The sequence below is a fragment of the Cloeon dipterum genome, chromosome X (assembly GCF_949628265.1).
Source record: "Cloeon dipterum chromosome X, ieCloDipt1.1, whole genome shotgun sequence".
Classification (NCBI taxonomy): Eukaryota; Metazoa; Arthropoda; class Insecta; order Ephemeroptera; family Baetidae; genus Cloeon; species Cloeon dipterum.
In genome coordinates this window covers 2,226,557-2,239,287 of record NC_088790.1, presented here as the reverse complement: position 1 = coordinate 2,239,287, position 12,731 = coordinate 2,226,557, and the positions used below count along the sequence as shown (strand labels likewise).

The 12,731-nt window shown below is 39.5% G+C and overlaps 1 protein-coding gene across 1 annotated transcript; it reads left to right on the top strand.

Moving 5' to 3' along the window:
* Positions 1 to 6,131: 6,131 nt before the first annotated feature.
* LOC135945644 (uncharacterized) lies at positions 6,132 to 10,293 on the top strand. The gene is made up of 4 exons (XM_065493463.1): positions 6,132 to 6,301; positions 8,213 to 8,662; positions 9,566 to 9,752; positions 9,815 to 10,293. The coding sequence occupies exons 1-4, from the start codon at positions 6,278 to 6,280 to the stop codon at positions 10,150 to 10,152; spliced, it is 999 nt and encodes a 332-aa protein (XP_065349535.1). The 5' UTR covers positions 6,132 to 6,277; the 3' UTR covers positions 10,153 to 10,293.
* Positions 10,294 to 12,731: the final 2,438 nt, after the last annotated feature.

Sequence of the window (12,731 nt, the reverse complement as noted above, 5' to 3'; positions counted from 1 at the left end):
ACATGCCACGCCTTCTATTTTAAATTGCATCGGTATATCCACGCCCTCTCAAAATTTACTACTTCCCCGTGGTTTTATTTACAAATTCTCCGCATTTTTAATTCCCTTCTGAGTCATTTTCACAGTTTTCCCGCGCTTTGCAGCTCGTGCCACATCCTCTTTTTTAATTTTCCTGGGAACCACGCCCCGATTTGAAAATTCCCGCAAGATACGCCCTCTTCCAGTGGTCGCTGTTCACAGAGAATCTGGTGGAATAGCTCGTTTTCCAAAATTTTGGTCATTTTTCAAAGGTTAACTCGTGGAAATCGATTAAATAAGTGGAAAAGAAACAAGCCGCGGCTTTAGGAAAAATAATTAAAATCCGATATTAACTATTACCGATTTACCTCCTCAAAATCGATTACCAATCAAATTATTTCGTGTTGTAATTTTTAGATTAATAAAGAAAAAATAAGCCTGACGGCGCAATTTGCGTTAATGTCGCAACGAAGCGGTAGTGCACGCAAATTTGTATCACAGCAACGCTTTGATGCCCTAGTAAAGTACGGTGAAGCAGGGCAATTTGGTGATATTTCGTAAAAGTTTGAATTGCAGGCGCAGCGAGAAAAAGGGACTACGTGCGTCTGCGACTTGCCGATCCAGTTGGCGCTCGCGCTTTTTCCCTTAACGACACGCCGCTTTGCAGCAGCCAGGTCAAAATTTGTGTGCCGTGTGTGCATAAGGATCACTTTTTTCCGCCGTTGATGAAAGCAGTCTTGCTTCCTGCTCCAATTTCTTTTCAACTAATTAGTTAACTTTCGAGCCGGTATTCAAATCGAAACTTTATGCCCAATTCCGCGCCAGAATTATATTTTTAGATACGGAAACAAATATTGGCAGTTGGATGAATGAACGAAAACGTTCAAAGCAAAATGAACACTGATCTTATGTTCAATGTTTTGGAATGCGTTCAAAAAAATCCGTTGGGGAAATTTTAAATAGACAAGAAATATGCATGTTAAACGTAGAATTGACTTAAAATTTGACTTTTTGGGGGGTGGAAAACGTAGGGGACGATTCCAAAGAGGGTCAAAATTGGTCAAAATTTAATAATTAGCCAAAACTCACTCCCTGGGAGTGATTACTATACTCCCTTTAGAAACTCATAACTGTTCAAATAGGGACCAAATCTGACCTACACATTCGTGAAACTAGTGTAAATTCCATTTAAATTCTTATTTTTGGGTGAAAACACTTTTTTTTAAAACTAAAATTTCTCTAAAATACGGATAAACCGTAACACCATTTTTTGATATTAATATTCTGATGAAGTGACACATTTTGACAATCTCTGAAATCAAAATTTTAGTTCTCCTCGATGTTCAGACATTTTTTGAAATCTTTGGTCCAATTTTAGTGACCTTGACCTAGGAAGTTAGTCAACGTGGAAAAGTTGTTGGGCGTTTAATGTTGATCATTTAAGACACTTAATTTATAAAATTACTTCAAAAATTTCCTGAAAAAAAATCTACTTTTAAAAATATTTGCCAATTTTGAGCCTTTGTAAACCAGGCAATTGTTGGAATTCTGAACCAAAATTAGAGGGTTTTGATCAAAATCCAACAGCGAACCCAAAAATTCGTAGTTTTCCAATCCAAAAATCATATAATCATGTCTAAAAATAAAGATATATATCACGAATTACGTCAACGATTTTGTGGCTTTTGCAGACAGACGACCGCATCGGGCTTTGCGGCAGACGCTTGAAATTAATAGAACAAAGTTTTTTTTATCTTCAGTTTATTGCAATTGAATTTCGAAACATACTTCGATGCAAACACAAAAAGAGATTCCTGAAAATTAGCTATGCAATATTCGCACAAAAACGAATAGGAAATGGATTTATATATTAATTCATGGACGTTCCACACTGCAATCTAGCGTTAAGGGCATACTCATTTTTTCTGCTAGCTCCGCTGCAGTTCCTATTTTGACATTGAGCTGCCATTTCCCGATTATTGACGTGTCATTTGCATTAATAAATTTAAACCCCCCTCTAAAATGTGTTTATTGTGCATGAAATTGATCGCTAGCCACATAATTAAAAAAATTTGGTTTTCAAACCACAAATAATGTGTCCCTAGCGAGCGGTCCAACGCCTTTTGCGGCCAATGCCGATAAAAATTGTAGCATATTATGAAAAGACACTCGTGCTTCACGTGTGTGCACTACTGTCCACCGTGTGTGACAATATTTTATACGTACTAGGGACCGAAAAAGCTATTTTGTACAAGGTTGTCGACCGCTAAGCTCTTGGATTGAGTGAGACAAGAAAAATTGTATCGGTGCCGCATTCATTCTCAAGTGCTGCGCAAGAGAAGTCAACACCTTGACCTACGCGAAACACTGTATTCGACATAATTCCCTCGGCTCGAATAATGCATTACCGCAAATCTGAACAAAAAAGAGAACGGCGATTGTGCGGCAGACATTTTGATTAATGGCGTTATGCAAATGCAATAGAGCACGCAACTTTTTCATTTAAAACCAATTAATAATTTAATGTATAAAAAATTGATCTCAGGCACGAAATTTTGAGCACAATCAGGGCGCTTCCTGAGCATCCTGATGGCTTCAAAAGGGTCGAGTCGCACATATTCTGAAAACTCTTAACTTTGTCGTTCCAACGGTGTGCAAATCTTGCAAATCGAACCACTACAGAGCCCGTCAGGCATTGTTGGCAATTGAATGATATCAATCAACCAAGGGTTACCCTGATGCCAGGGTTTTGTTCCGATGGCTATTTCTATTTTCTTACTATGCATTTAAACCAAAAAATTAGATAATTAATCGATTCCCGGCGTCAGGGTATCTCTCGAGGGATCGCTTTCGATTAATTCCCATTTGTACCCACTTTAACGACGCCTGATTGGAATGGTCAGGTCAAGAGCTTTAAGAAAACATGCATCTTGACCCATTTTGAAAGCAAAGAGGGCGCTCAGAAAACGCCCTAATCTCGTTCCTGAGTACCCTGAGAGTGCCCTAATGTCTTCCAAAAGGGTCGAGTGGCACATATTGTGAAAACTCTCGACTTTGCCGTTCCAACGGTGTGCAAATCTTGCAAATCGAACCAATACGGTGCCCGTCAGGCGTCGTTAAAGTGGCTACCAATCGCTCAAGGGCTACCCTGACGCCAGGGTCCGATATTGGTGGTCTAATCCGACCTCAGGGGTGACCGGAAGCATGTTCCGAGGGTTTGTGCAATTTTGAATTTCTAAAAATTTACCCTGAACTCAAAAATAACCTTTGACCCTCTATATCTCAAAAACTGTAGGTTTCACCATCCTGAAAATTCTTAGGCAAAATCTCTTAGGGAAACATTTTATCCCATATTAAACAGTTTTAAATTTTTTCGAAATAAACAATTAACTCAAAAATAATAATTGCCCAATTTTCCACAGTTTCAAAAACATTTTAGTCAATTTATAAGTTGTCGGCAGCCTAACCATGCACAATTTTAACTCAAGATAATAAATAATTTAGCTTAATTGTGACATCCACGGTCATTCCTTTAGAAGGCAAAATTCCAGGAATATGTGGATGCAGTAACTCATAATCCAATTATATCTAAATATTTTTAATATTTCAAGTACGAATGATTGACGAATTACTGACGGAAATTACTGCATTCCACTTTGTAAATTAACAATCACAGGAGGCTATCTGAGCAATAGTCAAACAGCGCGTGTAATAAGCACCTGCAGCTCGCACAAATCACGCGAGTTGGCCGACTTAATTATTGCGGAGCGACAAAAAAACGCAGTGCAGCCGCTCACAATTTTCGCAGCCCAGCACAAGCACACCTTCACCTAAATCGACCAACCGAGCAAGCCGAAACGCACATTAAAATATATTTGCTGATTCTCATTCACGTGAGAGCCAGCAGGAAACGAGCTATGCAACCGGCGCTGCTCTCACGCCGAACCGGTTGCATACCAACCTGATTATTTCATTCTCAATCTCTGGTCTGTGGGTTGATTTATTAATGTTTACTGCACTTTTGAAGGCTTTTTTGAGCACAGGTTTGATTTTAAATTGCATGATTACTAGATTTTTACCCTCAGAACATGTTTGGGGTTACTCCTGAGGTCAAACAAGACCATCAGAACCGGTTAAAAATCAAACCCTGGTGTCAGGGTAGCCTTCTAGTTACCGGTAGCAACATTAGCGGCGCCTGACGGGCTCTGTATTGGTTCGATTTGCAATATTTGCACACCGTTGGAAAGGCCAAGTCGAGAGCTTTCAGAATATGCACAACTCAGCCCCTTTTTAAAGCCGCCTGTGCGCTCAGAAAACGCCCTGATCTCGTTCTTGAGTACCCTGAAAGTGCCCTGAGGGCTTCCTAAAGGGTCGAGTTGAATATATTCTAAAAACGCTCAAGTAGGCCATTCCAACGATGTGCAGATCTTGCAGATGGGACCATTGCAGAGCCCGTCAGGCTTCTTAAAAGTGGCTACCGATCACTCAAGGGCTACCCTGTCACCAGGTTTACATTTTTAACATTTTCTGATCGCGAGACAGTTTTGATTTTGTATATATGCATTCAACTACGCAACAAAAAAAGATAAAAATTAAACCCTGGCGTCAGGGTAGACCTCAAGCAATCAGCAAAGCCTTTTTAATGAAGCCTAACGGGTTCTGTAGTGGTTCCATCTGCAAGATCTGCATACCGTGTTGCATCGGCAAAATCAAGAGCTCTCAGAATTTGTGCAATTAAACCCTATGGGTGCTCAGGGTACACCCTGAAGTTCCCAAAATCCCGTTGAATCTCAGTTCTTGTGACAAAGTGTTAAAATTAAAATCTCATTTCTTCTCAGCTTTAGAAATTAGAATATGCGTCATTTGAAAATAGCAGCAGGTTGGGTCGACGCTTTCACAAGCGCGTTAAGTGCCAAAAATCGTTTGACGTGAGCAGCCACACGATATTTCAATTTCGTGCCCTTTCACGTTTATTTTTTTATTGGAACGAAAATAGAGTGCTCTTCGACAGATTCCGGCTCCACCAGATCAGAGTTTCAGGTAGCGCACGTCCGATTGCAGAGACGAGCGTGGAGCCGCCAAAACCGGTCTCGAACGCCGCCGCCGCGCGCACTGTGTGCCACTTACTTCCGTAAACTTGTTCCTTTTTTCCTCTTCTCTTCATTCAAATTCGTCCGTTTATCATTTATGCAAGTAGGACGAATGTATTTTCAGCACTCCGCTCCACTCCACTCGATCCGCGTTTTAATTCAAGCAAATGGCTCTTTGGCACTTCGAATTGGATTCGATAATTGACTTTATCCGTTTCGAATAAATTAATTCGTAAGATGAAGGCACTCTATATGTCCTCAGACAATCAGAATTGAAGCATCCTGAATAAAAACAAATTTTATTTGCTTTTTAAATGTCTAAAATTTTATTTAATATTTTTTCCACTTTCAACAAAAATTACAAATTTTTTTTAAAAAAAATTCATTGGATCATCCGTGAATAGCTTCCAATGGAAGAGGGCGTAACTTGCGGGAATTTTAAAATGGGAGCATGGTTTCCCTGGAACAGAAATAAAGAAGGCGTGGCGCATGTCACAAAACGCAGGAGTATCGTAATACTTGGATTTTTTATGGTTAACTTAATCGGGAATTTCAGAAATTGGGCGTTGTTTCGATGAAAGTGAGAAAAGTAGGCGTGGCACGCGTCTAATTCTCCTCTTTTCTTAGATTTTCAGCTAAAATCTTGATAAGAAAAATAGTTTAATAGAGTTCTTAGGGCAAATGCGTCGAAAATGCTCAAAATATAAATAAAAGTAATTAATTTTTGTAAATCCCCTAATCAAAAAGGATATTTTTACATCTGACCATCCTGAAATATACATAATTTATCATAAATGATTTTTTTAAAACAACTGCGAAGGTAATGGAGTTGTTTGTCGGTGTTGAGAAGCAAGAAAACGAGTTAATGCACGGTTGTAGGCGAACATCCGTGGGATTGGAAGTGACAAACTCGTGGCACAGCTTCCCCCGGCTTCTTCTTCTCCGTCAACGCTTGGTTCTGCCCGGGCAATTTGTAGGTACAAACGAAATTAAAGGGCTGGACGCGACGAGCGGCAGCGCGCCGGCGAGAGAGGAAAAAGAAGGTCTAGTGACCTGATTCGGCGCCTCCGCCTACCTCCTCTTTCTGCGCTTCTTTCTTGCTCGCGTTGTTTTCAGCGCTTGGCAGTGACCCGCCGTGCTCTCAGGTGGTGCCAGGGCCTTTGCACGCAATGCACACCAAACTTTGCCAACTGGTGAGTGACTTTTCTGTTTGCATGTACATAGAAAAGGAAAAATGCGCACGATAAGAGTGTAATTCCGCCGCGCCCACACAAACGTTTCACTTTTTTCGATATGTAAATTCCGCACGCACACAGAATAAGTTTGAATTTATTTGGTTAATTTTATTTTATTCCACTTCTGCAATGTTTGAAAGACACGTGTGCCTGGATTTATTTGGTGTCGTGGAAAATTAAGCAAACTATAGGAGAGTTAGTTATTTCTTTTTTATGCAGATAATTTTTAAAATTTAGATAACTGGCCAAGCAAATTTAAATTCTAGACAGCTTATCAACGTGATTAAAAATATTTTTGAATTTTTCGTGCTGTGCAACCATTTATAAAATAATTAAATTTTATTTCCAGGCTCAAAAAAATTAAAACCTGTCCTGATCGCATTTTAAATTAAAAATCAGGAATCACTTTCTAGAATTAACCTGAAATTTCAAATTAAGAAAATAATTGAACTCGATTGACCGCAGGATATTTTATTAAGTACCATAACGGGCTCGTTTGGTTCTTCTATTGTTCTCCTAGTGCACTGTTATCTTTTCGTGGCCACTGGAAAGCTTGGTTGGAATATTAATAGAATTCGAGACAGCTATCCGTGCGTGCGAGCCAAGTCTCCGACAAATATATTATTTGGCTCCTTTCATATTCCTTCGAAAATGGGCGAAAAGAGAAAATTACGATGACTTGAGGCTGGAAATTAATGTTTTCGTCATTGCGCCGTGGTTGTTCACACAGACCAAGTGTCAAAATATAATACACAGTCGCCTTTTTTTTATTAATTTGCTGGCTCGATGATCCACTGGCCTAGTAAGCTACTAACCGATCAACGAAAGTCGCGCGCTCACCAATTTATTTTTTGCCATTTTCATCAGACGACGAAAAACTGTAACAGCTAAACACAATTGGCTTGAGGTAGAAATTTCTTGGCGTGGCATTCACCCTGAATGTCATGCAGGAGAAAAGTAAAAGGGCAATGCATATATTGAATAAAAAGTTGCATCATGCCGCATGATCTCGAATTACCACAATCTTTTGAAATGTGCTCCGAAAGAAACGGCCTAATATTTTTTTTAAATGTGCTGCCTTTCTACATTTTATTATCAAATATTTCACAATGATATGTATATGTTTTAATTAGTCAATTAAAGCTTGGTGCAGTCACAACCAAGAAACTCATTCCTTTGTTAAAGAATAATCCTCAATTTATTTTTTTAATTATTTTTTTAATAAAATATAATTGTTGAGTGCGACACTTGAATTTAATTAAATTACTTACAGAAAACTCAAATTGAAGGCCCAGGAAAGGGAATTTTCCTTTTTTAAATTTATTTTTTGCTCAAAAACATTAATAAACGAAAGATGGACGGTAATTTTTGATAATCATCTTGAAATTATACCACCCAACCCAATTTTTTATTTTAAACTACTTTTCAAGTTAAATAAAAGTCGCAAGTAAAAGGTAAAACCTTATGCGACCTTTTTAAAAAAATGAATTTTCAGGGTGATTTCGATTTTCGAAGGTTCAGGGCCAAAACGTGTAGCATTGAAAAATTAAATTTAATGTGTCCAAGTTACTTTTAGGGTAGTAAAAATGGAGAATGTCAGGTCGATTCCAAATTTCAGGGTCTGACCCTGACGCGCCAAAAAACGAAAAATTTACAGTTTATTATCATTTCATGGGTTTTGGACCCTGTGGAGTACATACTATGGCACTTAGGGTTACGTCAGGTTAAGACCCTGAAGGTTGTATACCAATTTGGCTACCCTTAGTGTGCTCAATTAAATGATTCATCTAAATTTCGATTTAATCAACGTCAGGCAATTTATTTTAAAAATCCCGGCCAATTTAATAATTTGACCTTTGCCCATTTTAGTTGGTCTTGGCGGCCGTGGCGGTCTGCATTTCCGGCGACATCCATCCGCCCAACTACCGACCAATGGGGCCCCGAGGCCATCCCCCTCAGATGTTGAAGCGGCCGTTCAGGGGGCCGCCGCGCCCCCCGCACCACCACCCCAAGTTCAGGCCGCTGCCCGTGCACCTAGGCCGCGCCCCCTCGATCAACCGGCCCTTTAAGGTGGCGCCTCCGAAGGTGGGCCCGTCGTCGCGTCCCAAGGTGGCCCCTGTGAAGCAGTTCAGCCCGTCGCCGCCGGCCGGCCCGGCACACTACGTTCCCGTCATGCAGAACAACAATGACGTCATCCACACCATCCCTGCGCCCAACCTGGGGCCCAATTCGGGCATTGTGCCCGCGCCCCCCGCCCTTTACAACACCATTGCCACCCCCATCGTGCCGCCGGTCAATTCGGTCGATCACGGATACAAGGTTTGCAGCTAAATAAATAATAAAAAGCCATCAGAACAAGAAAGAAATCGAATCCTTGTCTCAGGGTAGCCCTCTAAGATCGATATTACAAAATTCCCAATATGCAGCCACGTTAACGATACCTGACGGGCTCTGTATTGGTTCGATTTGCAAAATCTGCACACCGTTGGAATGGCCAAGCTGAGAGCATTCGGAAAATATGCCGCTTGACCTATTTTGAATGCCATCAGGGTGGTCAAAAAACGCCCTGAGATTGTTCCTGAGTACCCTGAGAGTGCTCCGGTGGCTCTCTTATTCTGAAAGCTCTCTAGATCTGTAAATTCCAATGGAGTGAAAATCTTGCAAATCGAACCAATACAGAGCCCGTCCTGTATCGTTAAAGTGGCTGCATTTTGGTAATTTGGTAATATCGATCTTTGAGGGCTACCCTGACGCCAGGGTTCGATTTTTTACCTGTCCTAATGGTATTTTCTAACCTTAGGGGTGACCCCCATCATTTTCTGATAGTAAAAACAATCGATTGTGCAATTTTGATTTATCAAAAATCTCCTAAACTGAAAAATCAAAATGTTTCAATCTTTAACTCTGTGCATTTAAAAATTAAATGTTTTCAATATCTGGAAAATTTCCAGGTATGTTGCATACACTATTTGTACAACGTTTTATCCTAATTACTTACATACAAATCTAAGAGAATGTTTTGAGATTTTAAAAATTTAAAAAAATTAAAAAATTACTTAAAAAACTGAAACAATACTCACATTTGTAGGCCTTCTAATTAGGCATATTTTGGCTGAGACCCTGATTTTCCAGGAAAACGGCCTTGTATTTTTCCAATTTTAACTCTCCAAGAAAATTTTTACCTCTCTTTAATCCATAATTATATTTTTGTATTTTTGCTAGGTTCACGAGGATACCTCAAAGAACGCGTTCGGTCTGTCCTACTACGCGCCAGACCCTGACCCAAGCCGGCCTGTGCCTCAGGTGCCGGTCACCAATGACCCCTACTCGCAACCTTCCATCTCAAGAACTCCTCTGGATTTGCTCATTCAGCAGCAGTTTGAAGCGTCCGTTCCTCACGTCGTCAAAGGTAAAATCTTCTCCATAGTTAAAATTCATTCATTTTATTTTCGTATTTTAATTTGTTTGCAGTGAACGCGCCGCAATCTCAGCTGGCGCACTTGAAGGAGGCGGTGGTGAACACGACCTCGTACTACGGCGACACCAACTCGCGCTTCCTGCAAGCCTTCCAAGACAAATACCACAAATTCGACATCCAAGAGCAGAGCAGCAGCAAAGTAAAGAACGACATCGACTACGACAGCGGCGCCGAAGTGCGATACTCGTTCGGCCCTGCGCCGGCCGCCACCCACGAGGAGGAGGACAGCGGCTCCGAGTTCTACGACGAACTCGAGTCGGAGGAAAAGGACGAGATTCTCGAAGAGTCCGATACGAGGGAGTTCGGAGCCAGGCTCAAACCAAAGAACTAATTTATTTATTATTTGATCGTGCCAAATTCACTTTTTTAGATTGTAATATTTATGGTGGCTGAGTGTCTCTCTGTTTCTATTTATTTAATTTATATTTGTATTCTTGTTGATGAATAAACTGTTGTTGAGTTTCACAAATAATTTCAAATAGTTTCATTTTTATCCAAAACAAGCCAAATTATTTTTAAAAACGATCTATTTTCGAAAAGCGCACAACTCTCTGCCTGGACACGGGAGGGGAGGCAACCTTCCTTTCTTTATTTGAATTGTTGGATGCCATAAACAATTTGTTAGCATTGTGCAATAATATAAAAGGACCTTTCTACTATGAAAATTCAAATATTTTTCAACATTTACATCGCGTGACCACATTTTCTTGGCAGATTTCGATTCGTCTCGTCGAGATCTGTCCAACAGCGTATGAAACCTTTAATGGAAACTCTTTGTTGGGAAATAAAATAGGATTTCAAGTAAGGAGACTGTGCTAAAACTTTGCAGCTACTTTTCTCAAATATTTACACTGCTACTCAGATTAAATCCTAAATTCAAAGTAATCCTAAGGGATCAGTTCATGCATTGGAAACCAGCATATTCCAAGATTTTGCTGTATCAATCATCTAGTTGACAAATTAAAATTGTTTTGGTCTATTTATAGTTCCCATTTCTATTATGGTATTTATTGAAACATCAGCTAGTTTTGCTCTGCACTGACCATAAACTGTCTCACCGTTTCGCCATGAATATCAATCAATGCGTGGCTATGTACAATTATCTGATTCAATGTGATATGCTAATGTCCAATGAAGCGTCGGCTGGTTTGGCCTTTTACGCGCTTAACAGGACTCTTAGACAAACTGTGAAAATAAACGTTTATGCCTTTTGAAGCCAATTTCACCAGCAGCCGCGCGGTCGTAAAATTAAAATGCGTTCACGCACGTCGGATGGTCATCACGAACGCCGAGCATTTCACTCGCAGCACTGCCAAGTAGGATAAATAATAATAAGTTTCTTTCCAGCACATCTGCGCGTACACTATTGGAATGATCAGCGAATTTCTCTCTTCTTGGAAACCAACACACTCATCGGCGTAAAATGAATTAAACACACACTCATTCATTAGCCCGAAAACTTTCATGCGAAGTAAGAGTTCATGAGACTGATTCTGTGTGTATGTTTCATCAGGGTAATCACAGCAATTGTTAAGACTTTCTTCTTCTTTCGCGGCATAAAATGTGTGTCTAATTGCTCAACAAGTTCTTGCACAAAAGATAATACTATCATAAATTGCAGTTAAAGCGCACTTCCGTAATCTGTCAGGGCTTCTCTTTTATTTGTCACCGTTATTTCCGCGAGGAAACGCCAGTATGTAAATGTTTTTACATTTTTCTCATGTGAATTATGGAAAATCCGGTTGAGAATTCGAGAATTCGTTGCCGTGTCTATATATTATTAACCATTTTAAGAACTTCTTTAATTAAATATAGTCATTTTCCAGTTCAGATCCAATCTGAATTTTTAATACATATCCATGTTTTTAGGAAAGTTGTTGCAACTTTGCTTGCTATTTGTTTATTTTTCTTTTTCCCACTTCCGCGATGTTAGCCACAGGTTATGCGCGCGCGTCAGACTTGAATGATTCATTTTTTGGTTTTAGCAATAGTCAACCACTCGAGGATGAAGTCTGTTTTCATTTATTCCCAATATGTTTCATTTTTTTTAACAAATATAAAAACAATATGTTGTATTTTAAAACCTCTATTGTGTCTAAATGGTCTATTACTTAAAATTTTGACTATTTTCAGATTGATTTATGCTGCAAAGTAGAGGACTTCCAATAAATCTTACGATTTAATCGATATTTTGATAAAAAGAATCCCATTGTCTCTCATTTTCACCAAATGCACAAACAAAAGCCGAATTAATTTTAAAAATATTTGAAATTTGTAATCATGATAAAAAGAATTTTGCTTTTTTAATGCCAGGATCAATTTACACAATTTTAATGTTCCTTCAGACAGTTATAAATTGAATTAATCATGCTCATGACGATTGGGTGCTCAGAAAAAAATGGGATTTCCTTATCCTGCGTAATTTACATAATTTCCATCAACCTAACCTTCCTTAAAGTGCCAAACTGGTTCAACGAAAACTAATTTATGAAAAACAGAGACGACTCCGCGTCACCTTGCTTTTAATTATAAGTTCACGAACGCTAATTGGACGGCGCTGAATTACCCTCAAATCCTAGATTCCAAAACTTGATCACGACGCAGCCAAAGGTCAAACTCCCAAGAGTTAGCTGACCGGCACGAAAACACAACAAGCATCTGGATGGTGAATCATATTTATTAATGATCAACAACCTACTCAAATAAACTCTCTAATTCAGCCCACAAACTGAGTGTGAATGCGGAGGTGTACGTACTCTCGAATAAGAGAATAAAAGATGCCAATTATTCTTCTTGTACTTTCGAGAAATTCAGCGGATTTGCAGCTCATTATCAAGTGACTTGCAACTTAATGTGCCTCTCGTTGCAAAGAAATGGTTTGTGGTTTCCATCGCAGGAGAAGTATTGTTT